This window comes from Scleropages formosus, chromosome 18 (genome assembly GCF_900964775.1).
Source record: "Scleropages formosus chromosome 18, fSclFor1.1, whole genome shotgun sequence".
Taxonomy (NCBI): Eukaryota; Metazoa; Chordata; class Actinopteri; order Osteoglossiformes; family Osteoglossidae; genus Scleropages; species Scleropages formosus.
Window position 1 is genome coordinate 14,000,778 of NC_041823.1, and position 22,525 is coordinate 14,023,302.

General features: G+C 41.1%; 2 protein-coding genes across 3 annotated transcripts; both read right to left on the bottom strand.

Moving 5' to 3' along the window:
• Positions 1–2,359: 2,359 nt before the first annotated feature.
• sh3bp5la (SH3-binding domain protein 5-like, a) lies at positions 2,360–9,606 on the bottom strand. The gene is made up of 6 exons (XM_018740660.1): positions 8,998–9,606; positions 6,293–6,355; positions 5,486–5,614; positions 4,086–4,247; positions 3,537–3,710; positions 2,360–3,040 (listed from the first exon to the last, which is right to left on the bottom strand). Exons 1-6 carry the CDS (start codon positions 9,226–9,228, stop codon positions 2,423–2,425), a joined length of 1,377 nt encoding a protein of 458 aa, XP_018596176.1. The 5' UTR covers positions 9,229–9,606; the 3' UTR covers positions 2,360–2,422.
• Positions 9,607–16,596: 6,990 nt separating this feature from the next.
• rnf183 (ring finger protein 183) lies at positions 16,597–22,410 on the bottom strand. Of its 2 annotated transcripts, XR_003797125.1 has the most exons (3): positions 22,206–22,410; positions 19,289–21,568; positions 16,597–16,640 (listed from the first exon to the last, which is right to left on the bottom strand). XR_003797125.1 is itself a non-coding variant. In XM_018740638.2 (2 exons), the coding sequence occupies exons 1-2, from the start codon at positions 22,237–22,239 to the stop codon at positions 20,643–20,645; spliced, it is 960 nt and encodes a 319-aa protein (XP_018596154.1). In that variant the 5' UTR covers positions 22,240–22,410; the 3' UTR covers positions 18,885–20,642. The 2 variants fall into 2 exon arrangements, 1 of the variants encoding a protein (XP_018596154.1); XM_018740638.2 differs by lacking the exon at positions 16,597–16,640 and having other exon boundaries at positions 18,885–21,568.
• Positions 22,411–22,525: the final 115 nt, after the last annotated feature.

Sequence of the window (22,525 nt, forward strand, 5' to 3'; positions counted from 1 at the left end):
TATTCAATGATACGATATAGCATAAATTTTCATTTTCATAATGAATGATGGTCAATAGCAATAACTGTCAATGCACAAGCTCTGAACAAATGTCAGAAAACTGATGAAATGGGCAAAAAGGAGCAAGAAGACAGGATAATAAAAAGAATGAGGAAATTAAGGTGAGAAGTAAGAAATGGTACAATGTGGGAGGGAGGAGATAGGAGAAAGTCATAAAACAGGGAAACAAGGGACCACTGTTTCACTGTTGAGGTTACCAGCAAAATGTACTCAACAATGTACTGAAAATATGCACATCTAAGACAAGCCATGCATTCTCCATCTTTGGAAGCCAATCTGCAATGCTCCAGTTCTCAATAAAAGCCCTTTATACCAAAGGCAGGAAAAGGACTGGTTATACTAAGCCACTTGTTCACTTAAGAATGTAAATACAAAAGAGCTCCACTCACACAGTGCTTAAAGATGAGTGCCACGTCCTTCCTTTATTGAATTCTGGTGTTTCACTCAAGAAAATTCAGTTATTCAACATTAATTTATTTAGTACACACCCATTTTCAAGGTAGGCTTGAATAACTAAGATTTGTCCTGTTGCTCTTACACAGCTGGATACGCACAAAAATGATTCCACTCAAGTACCTCAGTCAAGGGTAGGGAGTAGCAGTGTCCTTCACAGGCTTTGCACCTGCCACCTATTATTCCTTCAAAACTTGAGAATATTACAGTAAACATGCTGACATCTGAGGAGAAAAATCATATATATCTATGTTTTCATGTCCTTTTGAGGCAAATGCTATTTCACCGCTGACTTTTAAATCCCCATAGCTGCCAACACCTATCAGACAAATATGTTACTTCTTTACAAGCCAAAACCAAACATCCTTTAAAAACATTCATAAAAACATGTTATCACAACCCCACATTTTAGGTCCACTGGACATCAGGAATTAAAGACAGCCCATAAAAATTGCATACTGCTGAAATCCAAGTGTAGCTTTCAAAAATGAAATTGGAACTGTCACACCGAAAGTTTATTTTTGTTGATTTTGTCGCTTCTGTGGAGCTGTGGTTTTGTCACTTCTATTAAAACTGGAAACAACTTACTTACGCAGTTTCTGTTATTGTTACTTCTCGCTTTACATAAATTGTGCAATTACTAGGAGCATTATTACAGGTAGTCCTCAACATATGATGTGGTTTTGTTCTGACAACCTTGTAAATAAAATTCATTGTGCAAATTCCCCTACACTGTATGTACACCATAAGGATATATAAACAATCAACACATCATGCACAACAATCAACACAATCATACTACATTGTATAACAGGGCTTTGGTATATTTTTTAACTTCACACATTATTCAGGTTAAAAGAACACTAATACTGAATAATAATACAAATACAGTGCAGTATATTTTAATCCTGCACTATTATTTTCACTTTGATTTCTAAATATGTTTCCTTTTGCTTTTTTCTGCACCACCATACTCATGTTTTCGCTTACTTGCCATTGTAAAAAAAAAGTTTAATGGAATCTCAACATTTTTTTATAAATAAAACACAATTGCTGATAGACACACTGAGTCAATAATAAATATGGAGGCCAGCAAGCAATCAATACTATAGTACAACAGATTGAGTGGCCCATCCGGATTTGAAAATAATATAAGGTTGATGGGACAGCATTCATAAGTCCAGGTTGTTTTATGTCGCATGTCATAAGTCAAGGACTACCTGTATACATTAATAATCTTAACATGGTGCCATCCGAGTAGCAGCTAGCAATGGCAGATCCATCCTATGGCAATAGACATTTCCACTTCTTGCTTGTGCAGTATTGCTGTTTCAGTTAAAGGTTAAAAGAAGGGTGGTTTATTTAAATTTTTAGTACTGAATGTGCTGAAAAATATTTCACCATGTTCACATTAATCCATACCCATGAAAAGTTGGTTGATCTGATATTTTTAGGAGACCTGTTTCAAGTAGATCTGTAATATCCTGCAGTGTTGAAACTCATTGAGATTGCAATCTTATGACTTCTATCGTTCCTGGCAGGCACTATAAAGTCATCTTCCGTGCCGTTACCCTTCCTTAACAGTGCAACATAACAGACAAGATCTGAATTAGAAAAAAAAATAAGAAGCTTGCATTACTTGTACTACTAGGTTTTACAGTACATTTTCCTGAAGAACTCAGGTTTGGCCATTGTACCATTTCTGTGTTTGGAGCAGAGATTTTACAATTTGGCATCACCAATTTGGATGAACTGCATGTCTTTGGACTGTGTGAGGAAACCGGAGCAGCCAGAGGAGACCCACGCCAACATAGGGCGAACATGCAAACTCCACATAGAATGAGCGGGGATCAAACCCATATATTATATATCATATTTTGCATAATTTCCCATTTTCATGGACCCCTTATCACAAACTAACACTGCGATGGTGTTGTTTCACAAAACACTCCTGTCTTCCTGCTGTGTGGGTCTCCCTCCCTAGCATCTCTCTCCCAAGTGGATGAACTGCATCACTGCCTCCTGCCCCCTCCTCGTCCTTCACTACCGCCCCTCTCTCTCCCTCCTCTCCTGACAAACTGACCACATCGCTCAAAAAATCCCCAAGGTGTTCCACTGAATCACATTTTTCCAGGTCGGAGGCAATGGTCTGCAGACTGAAGACGGATAGGGAGTCTGAGCCGGCTTTCTCTGCCTCAGCCCTCTCCTTCTCACCCCAACCAGATTCTCTATGCCTTTCCACCCATTCCCTAGTCTTTTCTGCATTCCTGTTTCCATTTGCCCAGATAGTCTCTATCACCTTTCCCCCACAGGCCCCACCCTCACTCACAGTCCAAATGTCTGACTCTGCCCCTATGGGGGGGCTTCGTCCGCTACAAGCATTTTTTTGACCTTGTCTGGCCCTGTTCCTTCCCCGCTGAGCATGGATCTGCTCACTGATTTGCTCCAGGTTACGCAGGGCCACAGAATAGCGAGTCTTCACCTTTGACACACGCTCCTCCAACTGTAACACTTTAGATTTGTGCTCCTGTAAGAATAAAAATATGAAGAGAAAGAAGGTTAACTGGACACACCAAACAAGGACCTTAAGGCTTACCTGATGTGGATCTAAAAAAAACATAGTGGAAGGGCTACAAAACATGTGCAAAATAACCCATTTTTATGCAAATTCTGTGAGATTCTGTAAACAGGTAAAAGAATTTTAATTAATAATTACACAAACAAAGTAAAAATGAGCTGTACCTGATTAATTAGGTTGAATTCAACAACACCATCTGCTAACAAATAATTCTTTCTTTCTGGATCCTAAAAATTTTTATATTCCAGAGGACATTTTTTACAGAGGCACTATGACCTTATTTGATATTTTTAAGTTTAGACCATGTTTTTAATTAAGGTTTGACTGAATTCAAATGAAGTTAGCCAAGCTCTTTTATTAAATTTTAAAAAAAGTATAAAATAAGTGATTGACTGAGACAAGACTGATTGAGAAAGTCTTGATGTGGAAGATCACACATTCCTACCTCCAGGATGTAGTTGAACTGGGCCTTAAGCTCAAAGTAGGGCTTGGACTTGATAATGACCCTCTTGAGGTCCTTTTGAAGGGTCTGCACACGTGCCTCTGCCTCCTGGCACAATTGTGTGACACGCTGATGCTCTCGCTCACTGCGCAGTCTTTCTTCCTCTGCTTCATTCACCTGGCAACAATGGAATGTCCACATAAGTGCCCCCAGCAAACCCCATGGCAAACCTAAAATGAACTATGCTATTACACTGTTGCTCCAACCCCAGGCAAGAATTGTTTCAAATTGCTCAACTACTGCCATAGGTTGGATTTCCCTAAAAAATCTTGAAAGTTTTCCAAAGAACAATCTTATAATGTTTTCTGGTGCTACTGCATATTTAAGACATTGATGCCAAAGGGCTCAAAGACACCAAGTGCATCAAAGACATAATACTCCCCTATATCTCAGACAACAGAGGACTGACTGTTCATCTCTCTATAGAAATCACCCAAAAGGGACACCAGAATACTCAAGGAAACAAAGAAGCTGAAATTCATGGACCCTCACCTTCGAGGTGGCATGGTTGAGCATTTCCTGCCAAGTGGGATCCAAAGTGTTCTTGTCTGCCAGGAGCCCCTGCTCTGCCACGTAAACCATCTCTCTGGCCGCTGTGTGCATGGAAACCGCCCTCTCGTACCTCAGAGCTGCCTTCTGGGTCTCTTGCTGGGCCTGCATGAGGCGCAGCCAGTCATACTGCTCAGTGAGGGTGCAGCCAATCACACTGCTTTATGAGGAGCACAGCCAGTCACAGCCTGCATTGGGCACAGGCAGTAACACAGCTCAGTGGGGGTGTAGCCAATCACATAGCTCTATGAAAGGTACAGCCAATCACAGGCTGCTTTGGGCACAGCCAATAACACTGCTGAATGTGGGGTACAGCCAATCACATTATTTTGAGAAGATCGCAGCCAATCACAGGCTGCACTGGGTACAGACATTCTCAATGTTGCGTGAGGGGTGCAGCCAGTCACGCAGTTATATGCAGGGCACAGAAAAATGCAGTCTGCATTGGGCATAGCCAGTCACACTGAGCTAGGAGGGTCATAGCCAATCATATGTCGCTATGAGGGCACAGCTGATCACAATAGTCTGTGAAGGGCACAGCTAATCACGCTGTTCTTTCAGTAGCACAGCTAATGACACATTTCTGTTGAGCAGCAAATCATACTTCTGTGTGAGGGTACAGACAGAAACAAACAAAAAAATTAGGGATGGTACCAGTCAGAGACCACTTTCATGAGTACAGCCTGCAACGGGCCCAACTTATCACAGAGGTGTCTTAGGGGTACAACCGCAATGCTTGGTTATGGTGCAGACAATCACATTTCTCTTTGTGAAGCAAATGCAGTCTTACTGTTCAGAGAGGAAGGACAACTGCTTGGCCCAGAGAATTACACAGAATGGATAATGACAATGGCCTTAAAGCACGAATTTGGCAATGTAAAAGTTGTTTCATAAGATGTTAATAACGCTTTGTGACCTAAAGAGGAAGTATGCTGAAGTATCCATTCAAACGTCAAAATTTCACATTTATAAATACAAAATATTGTATATTTCTACTGCTGCTCTTTATTACTCCTAATAGCTATTAAATTAAAGAAATAAGGGATATTAGGGAGATTATTTTAGATTTGTATACCTGTAAAAAATTTTTGGACAGAAAAATGTCAGCAACTATTACTATAAACAATAATAAGACTTGTTTTTCTTTTTTATATTTGTTCATGTTTTTGAGGGCTGTCTTGGACATTAAACATTAATGGAACACATTACTGCAGGGAAAATTGAATGGGCAACAGCATACACTCGAAGTACAAAAACAGCACAATGGTCAAGGCATTGTTTGTTTTTCATCTATGCTTAGAGAGGGGTGGCATGTTTCAAAACAACGCGAACAACAATTGCACCTCTTTGGCCAGTCGACGAGCCTCATAGTAAGGCCTGGCCTTCTCAATGCAGGTGCCAAGCTGGGATCCCTGGGCATTCAGCTTCCGGGCCGAGTCTGTGAGGATGCGCCTGTAGGCCGACCTCGCATCCTGCGGGGGAGAAAAGAATGATTCAGCAAATAGCATCATTACCAAGAAAGAACCAATCAGTCATTTATGAGCTCTCGTCTAAGTAAGAACTCCCCCGTCTCCTGCCATCATCTAGACCATCTTCACTGGGACTATTAAATTCTTAATTAATCCTCTAAGACTAACTGGTTGCTATACACCCATATAAACTGGATGTTGAAATTGCACACGTAATCTGTTTAGTCCAAGCCTGCTGAAGTAAATGTCAAAAGAGTAAAGCAGGATATAAGTTGTATTATGTTTTGTACATATCGTATTGTCTATGAATTGTGTCCATGTCTGACACATGACTGTGGTTTGCAAACACTGTGTTTGCTTATGGGAAAGTATTTTCAATACCTGAATATAGGCTCACCATTCAACTAGAGTGGGCCAAAGGATCAGGGGATTGAACAGGGCCAGAAATGTGGGTTTGCAGCACAGCTGATGGCCCAGAAAAGACCATGGAAATGCAAACAGCAGGCCAAAGCACTGACTTAGCGCAACAGCCAAGAGATAATGAAACGGGACTATCTCAGAAGACTCCTGGTAATAAAGTACACAAAAACAAACAAATCATTCTGCCTGAAGTCTGTGCATACATCACTCTGTATCTTCACATAAATGTGATCTCCAACATGAGGTGATGATGTGACTCACATCGAGCTGTAGTTCAAGCCTGTTAATTTCCTCACTTGCTTCATTGAGATGTTCCAGCTCCTCCTGAAAAGATGAAAGACAATTAACAGAAATAGGTGGAGTGCACAAAAGTGATAGGTTAAATCAGTTCAATAACAGAATCTAGCATAAATTAAATTTTACAGAGAAGGCGACGAAAAGCATTACCTGAGAAAATCAAGTTGTAGCTGTGAGTCAATGAAACTACAACCAAGTCTAACTTGATTAATGACTACAACATTTGTGTTTCCTCTTACTGCTATCTTGATCAAGCCTTTGTTTTTGGTTCACGCCCCAAAAGAAGACACCGTACCACATTGCTCACAGTCCCCAGCTTCCTTCAGGAAAACAATTTCTCATATACTGTACATACTGTAATCACAATTTGTCCTTCAGTTTTAGAGGGATAATTGGTATCGTAGTGGTTAGAGCTGCTGTCTTTGTATCCAAAGGTTGGAGGTTCAAATCCTACCTCCAGCTGTAGTACCCTTGAGCAAAGTACTTACCTTAAATCGTTCCAGTAAATTACCCAGCTGTGTAAATGGGTAAACACTCGTAGGTAACTTAACATGAAAAAGTGTCAACTAAATGAATAGGTATAGGTCCCACCCAAAATATTATAACAAGGTTTACAGTCCCCAGTTTTAGCAATGGTCTTTGTTTAAGGTCACGAATTCTGCATGATTGTCTTTCAATGGACCTGAGCCTAAATTATCTAGTTTCCTGCCAGATAATTTTGCCAAGACTACATTGTTAACTCTGACCAAGTAGTTCACTTCTGCCAGGAAAAGCATCTCTTCCTCATCGAATCAAATTTTAGCAAAGTGGATCCCCAGCAGAGATGGATGCTTCAGGCATTGCTCTGGGTATCCGCTTACTCTTTCCATGCCTCTTGTAAAAATTCAGTCTCTTCCAGATGTGGGAACTACAGTAAGTCACCCTCATCCCTTTATACATTTTTCCTCAGGTAAAACACTATACAGGTTTTTTTAATACCACTACAAACTAAATCTTTTTGTACACAGACAGGTAGAAGAATATGCAGAGGCTAAAGCCAATGACATATGACCTGCAGGTTGCCAACAGAAGGACAGGCCATGCTGTTGTGCCCTGGATTAAAAAAAAAAATCACCAAACCTGAATTGTTGGAGAAAGTATTCAGATGTATAAATATATTAAATCACAGGGTAACAGCCCTTTGCAGGGCAGTCACACACACTTATTCCCCTCACTGATACAGAAGGATAATTCTGAGTCACCAGTTCTCCTGAAACATGTCACTGGACTGTCGGAAGAAAACCAAAGCACCCGAAACAAACTCATGCCAACCAAAGGGAGAACATGCACATGAACTCCAGTCAGACTGAAATGAATTCAAACCCATGTCTAAAGCCAGCACTCAGGAGCTGTGAAGCACTGGCGCAATCCACTGCACTATCATGCTACTCCAAAATAATCCAGCTAGATACCAATTTTGATTCATCCTAGATAATTGACAGTACAGCAGTGGCAGTGCAGGGAATGCTCTCAGAACCATTCTTGTACTACCTATCTAACCATTCTCAGAACAAGTAGCATTGCTGTCTCACAGCACCTAGGTGGTGCGAAAGGACGTGAGTTCGGATGGATTGGAGACTCAAAGTCACCCATAGTGTGTGAGTGACACAGAGAGAGTGTGTTTCACTGATATATGGATGAGTGACCCATTGTAAGTAGTGTATCTAGTAGTGTAAGTCACCTTGGTGACTAAGGTGTTTGGGTTGATACCACTACATAGTATTCGATGGGAGTTGCTTTGGAGAAAAGCGACTGCTAAATGAAGTACTGTAACCGTTTGTCCTGTTTCAGAGTTGCAATGTCCAGCGTCCATCCTGAAAAAAAAGGCTGCCATACAGGGTACACTCTTGAAAGGAGACAAGTCCTGAGCAGTAATAATGCAATTTTACTGTGTATGGCTTCTCAGCCTCTTCCATTTTTAATTCATAAGTCCAGAATGTTCTTATTATTCATCCAAATGTTAGAAGATGACAGGCTTCCAACTAAATGTAAACTTCTCCAGATCTCATCTTCCACAGCAGCCTTCACAGCTGTTTGCACCTCAGGCCATGGGCCAAGTTGACATCACATCAAACTGCCAGAAAACTTAGTTCCACTACCGACAGCGCTTCCCCGACTCTGTGTCATCAGCATCGTCATGACAGAATCCCTCGGTCTGATCCCACGACGACGATCAAAGACACACAGGATAAAACATACATAACACATAAGAGGTAACAGTAACTGATCATGTCTGAAACAAAGCTGGTCTCACTAGTCTATTCAGGTTTAAATTAGTGCATAATGAGCACAGCTGTAGATTTAGACCTCAGAGCAGGGCGAAATGCTTGTGTCAAGAGGCATTATTATGACGTTCTAACACCAGATTGACACACATTACATATTAATAAGAGCGAGTGCAGCTCTGCAAAGAGCTGAGGATGGAGCGTCCAGTGCGGGACACAAGGACAGACCAGGACACAGGTCATACACACCTTCAGCTCATTATTAATACCACACGACCGTTCAGAAGCAACATGTCATGTTTGCTATGTATGGTCAAAAAATACATTGTTACAGAAGCGTATGTTTTGTAACTTTTCTTTTTTTTTTTTGTCCCACTGACTTACTATAATTAAGACAATAATTACTTGAATTCTGGGGTCTAATTCCTCCTCGTAGATCATGTTCTCCTCTTCATTTTTCTCCCTGTCGGGGTTCTCAGCCGCTCCAGCAGCACCATGTTGTCCTTCAGCACCGCGCGCCTCCTCCTCGGCTACCCTGTCTCCATCCGGGCCCCCGGCGTCTCGAGGCTCTCCGTTCGGCGTCTCCTCGCGCCACCCAGATCCCGCGGCCGGCGCGCGGACACTCCCCAAATCCATCACTCACTGCCTCGAAGCCCCCTTGGGCACGTGCGTGTACACGAGAGAAGTGTTCAGAATAGGAGGCGCAAACAGCTGGGTTGAAGGCTTCTCAGGCGTGAGGTAATCTAACTACTAGCTACCATGATGTTCTGAACCTCGGTTGCCCTTCTTCGCTGGCCATCCTTAGCTGAGTTGGCTGGCGTGAGCGCGATCCCGCCGGACGCTTCAGAAATGTACCGCCGCCGGGTACACAAAAGCAGATAAAGAGAATATTATTTATTATGTGTCATGTGAAGTCTTTCCTTATTTCTCCCGTTTCCTCACCACCTTCTCCCATCTCCACCATAACTCCCTTCCCTGCCTCCCTCCTTTCCGCCAACTGCCAGGATCGCCGAAGCACACATTCACATCATCTGCAGGTAAATACGAAACGCGAGTTTTTTTCTTGTCGGAGACGATGTTTCCTTTTCGGCTTCCGTACTCAGGTTATACCCTGCGTGACGTACAGTATGTTCATTAACTGCAGAGTATATGAACAATTAAGTAGTAAAGATAATAAAACTCATAATGACTGTCCATCGGCCCAGCTTCAAAATGGCCAATATTCAATTAATGTTTCCTGTAATGAACATTTACCGAAGGCGTGCTCTTAGATTGCAAATATTTGAAAACAGAAATTGAAATGGAAAAACTAATGAAAGGCTGTTTTTTTTTCCCCTGTGGTTTAGCTTTAAAATCAAAATGTCATTTTCATCTGACTCTAAGAAATTCAAATTGTGATAACAAAAAGATATTGTTTTATTTACCTTTTTACATTAGATTGTCATAATTTCCACTAAATTTTAATATTAAATATACTGAGTTCAGTTTTTTTTTTTTTTTTATCAAAACCACTGATAAGATCCAACACTATCACTGGTAAAGCACATAAAATTGTGACACAGAGAATTTTCTAATGAATTAATTAACGTAAGCTATGTGTAAAAAAAAAAAAAAAAAAAATGTAATGTAAGCAGGAAAGTGTGTCCAGTCTTAAATCTGTTTCACTGTTACCTGTGTTTGTTTTTGGGTTAGTGGTTGGTCATACCGGGTCCTGCTCTCCGGCAGGTCTGGGGTTCAAGTCTCGCTTGGGGTGCCTTGCAACGCACTAGTGTCCCGTCCTGGGTGTGTCCCTTCCTCCTCCAGCCTTTCACCCTGTGTTGCCGGGTTAGGCTCTGGCTCGCCGTGACCGCACTCAGGACAAGTGGCCTCAGCCAATGTGCGTGTGTGGTTGGTCATAGTCCGTTAGATGGAGCTGTGATCTGAGTTTGGCTCTGAAAGCTGCTTTAATTTAGGCTGTTCTGTCAAAGTATATTCATAATCTTTGGCATGAGGGGTTTTTATGATAACCTTGCAAAATATATTTATTGATAGTTATGTATAATTATTAATTAAAAATAAAAAGTCAAACTAATATTGTCACTGAAGTGAACATGGAATTTCTCTGGAAAAAAACAAAATGCTGAAAATCAGTAGCTATACAGGAGTACACATAGTAATACTAAGAAATAACTATGAATAATTAGTAATTACAAACCAGTAGCAGAGTTGTCATTACTTGCTCAAGCTACATTAAATCCATTCTAGTAAATTGCTGAATCACTTAAAAAAAAAGAATACAAATACAACATTTTAAAACCCAAAAATGTAATTAAGTAAATGGAAATTAACTAGGTATTGACCAGGAAAACACAGATATGGATATTAGTTTAGAGTGAGCTACATTCTGTGAAGGGCCCTTACAGGGTTAGCTGAATGTGGCAAAGGGAGCTGTTGAAAGATGTCTACAGGCATCCACCAAAACTGAGACATAATAAAAGAGAAATGCCTTTCAGAGTTGCAGAGTTCAATGTATGTTTTGAAACCTGTTTATCTGCAGTGAAAAGGAAATGTCAGGGGGCTAGGAACGATAGCCAGATAGTACAAGAATGGTTCTGAGAGCATTCCCTGAGCTGTGTGAAGCACAAGCGGTGGCCTTGCAAGCTGTGACTGATTCTGATGTAGTTTGACAGGAGGTCCTGCGCCAGCCCGGCATCCCCTGCTGCCTGCTTCCTGCAGCGAAGGATTGCTGTTACGATCCATATCCACGCATTCCATTCGAATACACAGTCAATACAACGTGATAATAAGCATCTTCAGCAACTCATTTCAAGGCTGTTGAGCAGCATTTTGTCCACTGGGAGATGCGTCGCCTCGGATGGCGCTGCTCCACTCCACCAGGGAAATGTTCTCAGTGGGTGATTTGGGACACATCCTGACGAAATTACCCATCACTTCTGGTGGTCTCAGCCACCAGACCCTCAGTTCCACTGTGCTTTTTTGCAACTGACTGGAGAGGTGCCAGCTGGTTTCTGTCAAGCCAGGCTGAATTCACTGGGGATACTGTGCTGGTATTTATACTGAATTGACTGGAAAAAAAAAATTACCCACCTCTATAATGCGCAAATGATCGCAAGTGGCTTTGTATACAAACTGAACACAGTTTCTTTAGAGAAGCGTCAGCTAAATGAATTGATCATAATAAAAATTATACACGAACACCTCCCCTCAGCTTGTGAACCTACTTTTACATTTTCTCCAGCTCTATTATGTTTAGTTTCTTCAGGCAGAACTGAATGTAGCTTACTGAAGACAGGCTCATTACTGCCACCGTGGGACACTGCAGTACAGTACTGTTGAACAGCAGTAAACAAAAACACCCTGCAGCCCACAAGTAACCGGACTGTGGAAAAACTTACTCTGTGACTAATGTAGAGGAGAAGCAATATAACAATAGTAGTTGCTATTATTAACTATTGTTACCATCACAATTTGCAAAGGAAATTAAGTATTTGTCTGCACTGTGGGATAAAGGAACATCTGTTCAGCAATCCTCTGTATACCTCAGATGTATTTGCATTCTACTAGTTTTTCCCTGCTGACAGAGGTATTTCTTTAAAAAAAAAATTTACATGGAACGGTGGTAACCTGCATGAAATACACGTTTACATTACCACTCATAATGTACCATTTGTTCACAGAATAAATCATTGATGCAATCACTGAAAGTAATGTGGTTTATGTTAAATAGGCATTTGTGTAGTGAAGTGAACAGTGTTGTGTACAGTGTACGGCAGGTGATGCTTTCCTTCAAGGTTGCAAACATGCATTCATGAATGGTTCATAGGGGTCCTCTATTCAAAACACTTAGTAAGCCTAAAGAGGAACAAGTAGGAGGCACTTACATAATAGCTCTTTTATCCAAGCTCACAGTACTCTAGATGTGTTTCTGTATCTTGAGTAAGGAACAGATACTTGATAAGTTATGCAAGATAAGATATTAACCCAACTTGCAAGTTATTTTTATTAATAGAAAGTACTGAAACTAACTTTTTAAAATAAATTTTCTTTCATGTCATACCTTTCCCCAAAATGAATGGAGAGCTTAAGGCTAAAAGTCTGAAGGAGCTTGGGTGCAAAAATATCAAAAGACCAAAACAGTCTCTAAGACAAAGTGAGTAAGACATTGCACTGCCAGTTTTGAACCCTGTTCATGCTATAGTAGCAATGATTCATTTTTTTTGAAAAAAGTACTGAAGGTACCTACCTTAAATTGTTATTAAAAATCTACTGTGTAAGTGGGTAAATATTTGCAAGCAGGTTAGTTTATAAAGAGAATACTGTAAATTGCTATGGGGAGAAGAATCATCCTGAATTGTTACTTTATCATAATCTAGCCATATTCCAATAACACAAATGCTGTAACAGTACATTACATACATTGTGCGCATTAGTTTATTTTTGCATATTTTAGGAAAACAGTTGCTGAAATTTACATGAAACATGTAATAATTCTCCCTCAACAAGAAAACAACTAAATATATACCATATTGTTTTCACAACTTCATTTGTTCACTTTTTAAAAGAAAATTCTGTGGCCAATTAAAATGGCCAAAAAAAATCCAATTTTGGGGGGGGGGGACCGCAGAGAGCACAACATGGCAAATGTTTGCTATGCAGACAAAGAGTGCAACTTCTCAGACTTGGTTAAAAGCAGAAGCATCAGTAACAGAGGAACACAGCACACAATGCAGGTACAGAAAATTCCAATGTGTTACATTACTGCTTTCATAATCATAACTAGTTTGTACAGCATATTTGAATAACTTCATTAATATGAAATTTAGAGGTAATATCTATGTTTTAAGAAGTATTTATCCTTCTAGGCACATTTCTATGACATTTTTGTATGCCAAGTATTTAAAATTCTTTAAAACTATAAACACGAAAAATGCACATCAACAGAAAAGTTTTTATGCATTCAATCATATTGGTACTACAGTCTTTACCAAAATAGTCTTCCCCCTCTTTACTCCAAATGGCTTATTTTCCACAAAAGTTTTATCTGCAGAACAATCAGCAACTAAATGCTGACTTTTAGTGTTCTTTATTACCAAATGAAAATGCTCGGAGGGCAGTAATATCAACCTCATGTGCATTACTCATGAGTTCTACCCCATTAGAGCAAATATGTAGAAAGAAAGTGACACAGTATCCAGTGGCACAGTGATTTTGCCTGAATGTGATTCTCACACAGAGGAGAAAATTCTCATAAGATTTTCTTCTCATCTACATATGGCTGTTTCTTGAAATGTACAAAAAAAAAAAAAAAAAAAAAAAAAAGCAACATCACCACAACATGTATCACCACCATACCTGAAAAGGTCCAGGAGAGTGAGCTAAACTAACCCTGGTATAAAAAGTATGGTCTTTTACCCAACAATTGCACATTACCCTCCCCCCCAACTTGGCACAGTGTTTCATAAGACAGTGCATTACTTTTAACCAAAAAAAACAGGAGACCTTTTTAAAAAGGCATTCTTTCTGGGACACCTGCTGGAAACCCCTAGATTTGATCTAAAGGGGCGTTGCAGTACGCACGAAAACACCAAATACACCTTCAAGTTTTGCATCAGGGATTGTAAAAGACCAAGATCAGGACAGGTGCTACGTACTCTTGAAAAAGCTCCTCCTATCCTAATCACAGCCAAGGTCATAAACTTCTCAGTATTACATTCAAAGACCTAAAGAAAGTTCTAACAGGTTCTTACATGAACACACAGCATTTATCGCTACCTTTTTTTTTCCCCCCCCCTCTTTTTCTTTTTTTAATTACTGGCCCCGGTCCAGGTTTAGCGGCAGGGTGTTTGGCCCCAGAGATGGCCTTTGGGAAGGCTTAGGATTTGGGGCCCCTTCTTCCATCACCAGGCCAAAAGGATGGTAACTTTCTTCCTTTCAGACCATCTCCCTGCAACACACACACACACACACACACACACATTCTTGAGATTTAAAACAGAACTTATCAAAAAACTATTTACCATGCTATTTAAGTAACAGAAATTCTTTAAACCTCATGCCCATGTTTCCAATTTATCAAGCATGTATTTCTAATCCCAATCTCCTGCAAAATATGCTCTTTCCAAAAAAGGCTAAAATCTCTCAAAAACACATTGAAATATACACAAAGTCCAAGTTTTGAACGAATAGTTAATTTGCCAGAGTACATATTTAAGCAAGAACAAAATCAAATTATGTAAATAACTCATTTCTATGAGCAGTTTTTCCATTACTTATCCACAAAATTTACATTCACTCAGCTTTTAGACATGTCTTTTAGGAGTCAATACAAAAAAATTCATTATTGTGCCCAAAAAGACACTCCCAACTGAAAATGCACGTTTTAATATTAATTTGTGCCACCATTAAATTTGGATTCAAAATCAGCAGCAGACAATTAAATCTAAACTGCTGTACATAACACCATTATTAAATTAAAATTCTTACCAGCTCTGAGACATCTTTGCCTTATGGAAGCTGACTGCATTCATGCAAAATATTCCACTGCGATTTGAGGGACTGAAACAATTTGATTTTTTTTTTTTTGTAATAATTTAAACAAAAACTGACACAAAACTGTTTCCCTGAATCAAAATGCTTGCTGGTTGAAATCCTCAAATGCGACATGAACAGCTGGGATTAACGAAGTGTTCATACTGTTTTTAGACTCGTAATTTAACCGTAAGAAACGTAACAAGTATATACATTATTACTGATATTAATAATAAATTCACGGCGTTTGTAAGACCTGCGTGGATCAATACTGTTGTTGTTGTCCACACTGTCCCACTGTTTCGCAGTTTTTCCTCGTCCTTCCTTCATGATTTTCCAACAAAAAGTCTGTAGGACAACTAGCAAACAGTGATTTCATTTAACAATAAGGGCTTTAAAGCAAACACAGTTTAGTTGAGCGAGTGTCGATAATCATGAGGCTCATAAAGCGCTGCAGCCGCTCGCAACACCGTTAGGTTGTTGGAATCGCGCTCGGAGTTCCGGACCAATTTGTCTGCTCCTTCCAGAAGTGCACTCACTGACATACCGCTACTTTTTGTCCATAAATGTACACGTCTCCGCACCTGATGATTACAAACACTACCTGGAAAAGTGCGAAAATAACTTAGTTTTCGCCCCCCCCCCCCTCCAATTATTCAAAAAAAAAAAAAAAGTCTGATTATTGAAGAAAAGAAAAAAAAAAAAAAAAGGATTTCGTGTGTTTAGTTGCATTGTTTGTATTTTTTCCCCACTCTCCCCCACAAAAATACTAAGCTGAGCACCATGATCATTCCGGGACCCTGTGGCCAGGTCTCCTTCCCGCTTTGCCGTTCCACTCACTCCACTCACCGGCGCTCCGCCTCACAGCCGCCTTCCCGTCCTGCGGCCGCAGGTGTGGACCTTCCGCTCCCCGCCCGGGTTTTCCGGCCTTCGGCGCAGGACGCCGGACACCAGGGAACCCAGGAAGCTGCACCGCTCCCCGATGGAGGCCCAGGAGCGAACCGCCGTGTCGAGCCATCGTTTGTTTAAGTTCAGCGCGTGTCGCACCGTCGCGGACAGACACTTGGGACGAGGTGTTCCGTTGAGTCGGTCCGAGAGCAGTAGCTTCTGCGTGTTAGAGCACGTAGCGTCTCCCATGATCTTTGCTCCGCTACCGCTCGCTGTACAGCCCTTCCGCAAACCGAGCATGAGCGAGAGCGTTTCTGAGAGGTCGAAGCCCATCTTGAGCCCAGCACCACACCGGGCTGCGTCCCTCGGTACCCGGACGTTCAACCGTCCGACGTCGGCGTGTCTGACCTGCACGGAAATCCCTGGTCGAGCCGCACCTCGCTCTCGTGGAAACGAGCTGAACCGGAGGAAGATCCGGCACGGCTCTACGTTGCAGTCCCTGCCCACCGCTGGCGCTCCGCACTCGGCTGCCGTGCTGCACTTGAGGCCGAGGCTGTAGCCGCTTCCTGCGGGAGGCCTCTTCTTATTGGCCTGGTTGCGGGCGAACAAGTTCCCTCGGCAGCGCAGCACCGCTGTCAGGGCAGAAGCCGAAGGCGTGGACGTCATCGCAAAATTGTTCGGTTCTGTAACAAAACGCTTCTTAAAATCAAGCTCCTGGCTGCGGCAAAAACGGCACTTGGGCTAAATGACAGCACCTTGTTCATGGAGGAAAGTGCAAAGAGCAGGGTTACAGGACAAGGCCAGGGATAGCCTGGGCCATGAGCCACCCACTTGTTACAGTTTGGCCCCAGAGCAGAGTTATCCAACAACCGAACCCGGGGGGCTTCAGTAATGGTGGGGCTGGAGCTCTTTAATAAAACATGAGTGGAGGTCTGTTAGACTCTGTGTGTGTGTGTGTGTGACTCGCTGGTGGGATGTCTGGCCCTGTTCAACACACACCGCTTTCCCTGAATGGCCACGTTGCCCTTCAAGTGAAAAATCCCAAATCTCTCATATTCATATCACTCCTGAAAGTTTTCCCTATCGCGCGCGTCAACGTCTGAGTTTAAGTAAACCAACAAATTTTCATTAAACTTAAGAACTAAGCTCGACTTAACTAAACTAAGGCCAACTTGACTAAATTAGGGACAACCGATAGCATTAGAGCTGCTGCCTTTGGACCCAAAGGTCGCAAATTGGAAACTCGCTTCCGGCTGCAGTACCTTGAGCAAGGTCTTTACCCTAAATTGCTCCAGTAAAATTGCCTAGCTGTATCAGTGGGTACATAATCATAAAAAAATACCTTAACATTGTAAGTCATTTTGAGAGAGCGCATCAGCTAAAAGAATAAACCAGTATGGAAGGACCCCAGGTGAACAAGGTAATAACACTATATAAAAACAGTGCAGCTTTCATTCAATCACAGAAGGAGCTAAAAAAAAATGTTAAGTTGGATTTCAACTGTCAGTATGTTATCTGTAAAGAGCCCTGGCAATCAGCATTCTTAATTCTTACCATTTTAAACTAATATTACACACCTCACTGAGTTTTAATAAGGTTAAAGAGGTGATATATAGTCACAGCCCCACTAAATCCAGCAGAAGTGCTTAATTTGAAGCAATGGGTACAAACGTCTGAGTAACTGACCCCTGGGCAGGAGGAAAAAAAATGTAGTCTGGTGAGTTATCTTTTACATTGTCCTTTATTTGGGATGTATTTATGCTGGGAGAAATCCAATGGATGCAAAGGATTTTTGGACAGAGCCAAAGGTGCCTAAGGCTTCACTGGTCAAATATTCCACTATACACACCTCAGGGTTTATATGACTGGGGGTCTGGTTATTCTGAAAGCAAAAGGGGATTTTACTACTTCTTTTTAACTACTTGATGTTCACATTTTGGATTTTCATTATTTTTGTCCACCTTTATATGCCCAGAAGACATGTCAATTTTGAAAAATACTGATTTATACAGGTCTCTAGACAGCTTGATCATAAAAGGGCTAGACTTCAAAAGTCTAATTGTACTACTTTTAGTGGCCATATAATCATATCTTTAAATAGTGCCAAGCCAGTGTCTTTGTTTCCCCAAACATCCATAGATTTAGAATGCTAACCAAGAACTATAGTCACCCTTTTATGGATCTGAAGTTCTGTTCAGAATTCTGTTCAACATTTTGTAGTTAGTACATATTATCAGGAATAATAACTTTCTGATAGAAGAATCATACTTATTCTTGATATTTTTAAACTGCATCATATCCCTCACTACTGGAATAAGTATAATAGAGCCACTGAAAACAAATTACATTGCTTCCAAAAACAAATTAAAACCACAATGTATAAAAAAAACTAGGCATTAGTCTCCTACCCTTCAATTAAATTTTCATTATTTTTAACTTTTATAATTTTTGTCTTACCCCACTCCTTAAAACAGTGAATCACTGCTCTTTTATTTGTTCATTGCAGAGCATTATGTTTCACCCAAATAATATAAAGTACAAGTCATTACATTAATATTGCAGTAATTTAATGTATAGCTAACCTTTTCATTATGCCTCTCATCCTTAGCTCTGCACTGTCACTGTGTGAGAAGAGCACTGTATAAAAATAAATTGAGTTGAATTAATAAATGCAGCATCAGAGAAAACTGAAGCTTTATTCATCTGAAGAGTCGGGAATGCATTGCATATTTTAAACTTAGTAAGTATGAAGTATCTGTTGTGTACACAAAAACCAACCTACTTTTTATGAGATTACAACTGGTGAAATCAAATAATGTAAAGAATGCATTCTTAACTTTCACAATACGGTAAGGCAAACTGAACTGCATTATACATCTCTAAGGGTGTGGAAACTGTCCCTTTGTGATCCTGTGTGCTCCTTGTAATCGTGAGAAGTGCCGTCATCTGTATTGTAAATGATACATTTCATTTGACCTCAATTCAGAGATTAGCTGTTTTTACAGTGTTTTATTATCAAAAATGAGGAAACAGCATTTCTGTCTCTTTGTTATCACCAACAATGTATTTAAACCTCCTCTGTTATGTCTGTGGATGACACACGTTTGCTACAGATACAGACGGTGGTAAAAAGTCACAAGGGTATGAGCAAATCCCATAGCAATATGTCAGGTACTTTTATGAAGAATAACAAAAATGCACTGTGTCTGAATGCCTGAGTAAGTCCACATGTAGTATGCACTTCGTGAATAAACAAGACATTAGATTACATTATTTTTACCTCCAGCTCTTGGTAGCACGGCCCTCTATAGTTAACAGCCTTTCTCTTCTAATGTTCAACACCCTTCTAGTTTAGCCTTGAACTGTCACCTCTTTTTATGGCAGACAATCCAGCTGAACAGGTTTAACTCAAGATGTCTGAGACAGAGGGCAAGAAACGCAACGTCACATTTCCTTGCTTACTGAAAGGCAAAGTAAGCAGCTAGAACTAGCTCACAAGAAAGGTTTAGTACTTTTTGGGGTCTACAGGTAGTTTATACCGAAAAATTACTTTTGATCAAGTAAAAAAGAAAGCAGTGCTCAGAGGAAGGAAGCAGTATTTGAAATAAACAAGAGGAATTTTCTAGTGAGCCTCATTATCATTGACCAGATCAGCTCTGGTTAAACCTGTTAGTGAGGGTTGTAGTGGGGGGAGCGGGTTGTTGTGAAACTGAATGTTGAATACATGGAGCATTTAACTAACCAAACATGACAAAACATATCCCCATTCCACTTTATTAAGTCTTGGGCAACAATCCAAGTAACATGTAACTCACGAATGAGGACAACCAACAATAAACATACACTGTCTTTCTGTGAGGTGGTCTGTGCAAAGTATGCGACTGATACAACTGTAAATTTCTTTTCATACATATGGTTAAGTTTACTGTGATATACTGAATCTTATTATACTCATACAGTGTATCTACATAAAGTGCAGCACATATTTAGTGCAGTAAATAAGTACCATGCTGAGACCCAGGCTAGAAGATTTTTGGCTCGACACTAGCACAAGGTAACAGCAGCCCATTCACAGCAGGTGATCTAGGTAAGGGTCAAGTGCATTTGCATATCCTCCTTTTTGAGACCAGTTCATTTCTCCTGATAGCTTAGTTCATCTATTCCTTTATATTTTTTTGTCTCACATTTTTCCATCTATACTGTCTTTACTCCCACCAACCCAAAAGACTGTTACCTGTTTATCCATAAATCCATATTCACCCTAAATGAACACAAGGAAACAAGAGTGTAAGAAGTGGTATAAAATATCTGGTATTTACATCTTCATGAAAATCAGTCTTTCCTTTCTGTCCACAGGACTTTTGTGTCTATCGTCAGAAGATACAGTGATACAGCAGTAGCAGGTTCCTTCTGCACTTCTTGTTTACCCTTCTGAAGTATTCACGTGCTTCAGGGCTCTCCAATGTTTTAATGTATTTGGCTTTGTATGCTGTATACACACACAGCAGTGTAAAGCTGAAACAAATAATCACGGGCTGTTTCTGTTGCCCCTACATTTGCTGGCCTTTATCACTGAATATTTGCATGCTTGTCTCTCCCTTCTGTTATATTTCTTCCTGTTCCCCTTCACTCTATCAGGGCTTATGTCCCTCCGCTGGTTTCAGCGTTGTCTCTGAGCCCTGGGACGTACCAATATACGATGTCCCAAAACCAGGTAAAACCACAAAAGTAAGGATTCCCACCAGCATCAGAGCCACTGTCACTATGATTATGGCCGCCACCACAACATAGTAGCACTGATTGGAGCGAACGATCTGACGCAGGCGACCCCTGACTCTACTAGGAGGGCGGCCAACATCTATGGTGGTGGTTGGAGCAATGCCCAGCTCGACAGTCCCCAACTGTGGGTCACCCCCTTGGACCTGTTGCCCTGCCTGTTCTTTCTTCTTAAAGCCGGGCAGAATGAGGCTGCTCTTAGTGGATCCACCAGGAGCTTTCGTGGGGGCCTTCTTCAGGACCAGTTTACCTTCACTGCGCTTAAAGCGCACAGACAGTGGTCTCTGCATTTCAGGTGGCATCTTTTTGAAAACGTCTTTATTGTTTTCCAGGTGGGGTAGGTCTCGGCCATGGGGCAAGTTGGTGAGCCCCCGGCACACAGGGCATGACACAAACTTCAGCTCTGGAGAAGACACGTTGATGCGGGCTAGGCATTCCAGGCAGAAGGTGTGGCCACAGGCCAAGACCTTGGGAGCTTTGAACACATTGTCGTAAGGGCAGAAACACACCATGCACTCTGTCTCCTCTCTGAATTCTTCGGGGGCTTGCGTGCTCCTTTGGCCTCTCTCTCCTCGTCTTTCTTCACTCCGCCCACGCTCCCTGCCCTCCTCCCTGTCTCTACGTCGCTCTGCTCTTCGTCCTTCCCTTTCAGCATCGCTGCTCCTACTTCGACGCAAGGATCTCCTCTTGCTTCCAATCCGAGGCAGACTGCTCTGTTGTTTAGCCGTGGTGCCTTGGCTTCCACCACTTCTCTTGCTGTCTTTTCTCTCACTCATGATGAACACTGTTGGAGAAAGGAGCAGGGAGACATTACATTTGGTGCATTTATTTATTTACAGTACCAGGCAAAAGTGAGAATACACTGGCTGAACAGTAGTTTTCTTCATGAGGCATTTGATTAAGTCTGAACAGGAAATCAGCTGGCATGTCTTTCCATTTTGTCTGCAGCAGTGCCAGAGATGTAGATCACTTGTGGGTTGCGTTGCTTTCATTCTTTGTCCAGCTCATCCCGTACAGGTACTGCCCAGGTGTACTCAACTTTTGATTGGCACTGTAGTTTAACTGGCTTTTCCTGTGATTACACTGTATAAGTAAGGAGTGCTCAGCCTTCTAGAATGCATTGCAAACCTGTATCAGCTCTGATTAAACTTTTCTCAGTATTTGCCGTCGATACATCCAACTTCCACATAACCCTACTTTCCCTCTAAACAATTGTATATCTTAATCAGAACAGCAGTTAAAAAAATGAACATCCTCAAGTGTTGTACAATATGTAAGGTATATGTTGACATATACTATGCTGCTATAAAAATGCATTATCCTTTTTAATATCTTAACATTGTAAAAAATTAGTTAAATTTGTTTTTATTTTTCCTCTTCTATATCACTAAGTATACTTATTCGGAAAAAAATAGACTCACCTGTCTTCCCTGCATCTAACAGTAGGTTTTTCATTCAGTGGTATTCACGAGCAAAAGAGCAACTTGGTTTATTCCATGTTCGCACAGGACCACATCTTGCCTGTAGCTCTGTGTGAAGCACTGTTCACCACACACCCTTTTAGAGGTCTGCCTCTCCTTGACTCTCCTCTTCCCTTACTCACTCCCCCTGTTTGTTTTGTTCTGATCTTTTCCCTCCCTCCCTCCCTCTCTCCCTCTCTCTTGCCACACTTCCTCCTTTTTTCTCCCACTACCTGGTAAAACCTGTTGCTGTGGCATCTGAGTAAAATATGAAGTTAAGA

Coding starts and splice junctions, on each gene's coding strand:
- sh3bp5la (XM_018740660.1), bottom strand. CDS start 9,228: ATGGATTTGGGGAGTGTCCGCGCGCCGGCCGCGGGATCTGGGTGGCGC. Junction 4,248..5,485: donor CTCGTCGACTGGCCAAAGAG/GTGCAATTGTTG, acceptor CGCCTCATGCAG/GCCCAGCAAGAGACCCAGAA. Junction 3,041..3,536: donor AGTTCAACTACATCCTGGAG/GTAGGAATGTGT, acceptor TTATTCTTACAG/GAGCACAAATCTAAAGTGTT.
- rnf183 (XM_018740638.2), bottom strand. CDS start 22,239: ATGAAAAACCTACTGTTAGATGCAGGGAAGACAG. Junction 21,569..22,205: donor GTTAGATGCAGGGAAGACAG/GTGAGTCTATTT, acceptor TTTCTCCAACAG/TGTTCATCATGAGTGAGAGA.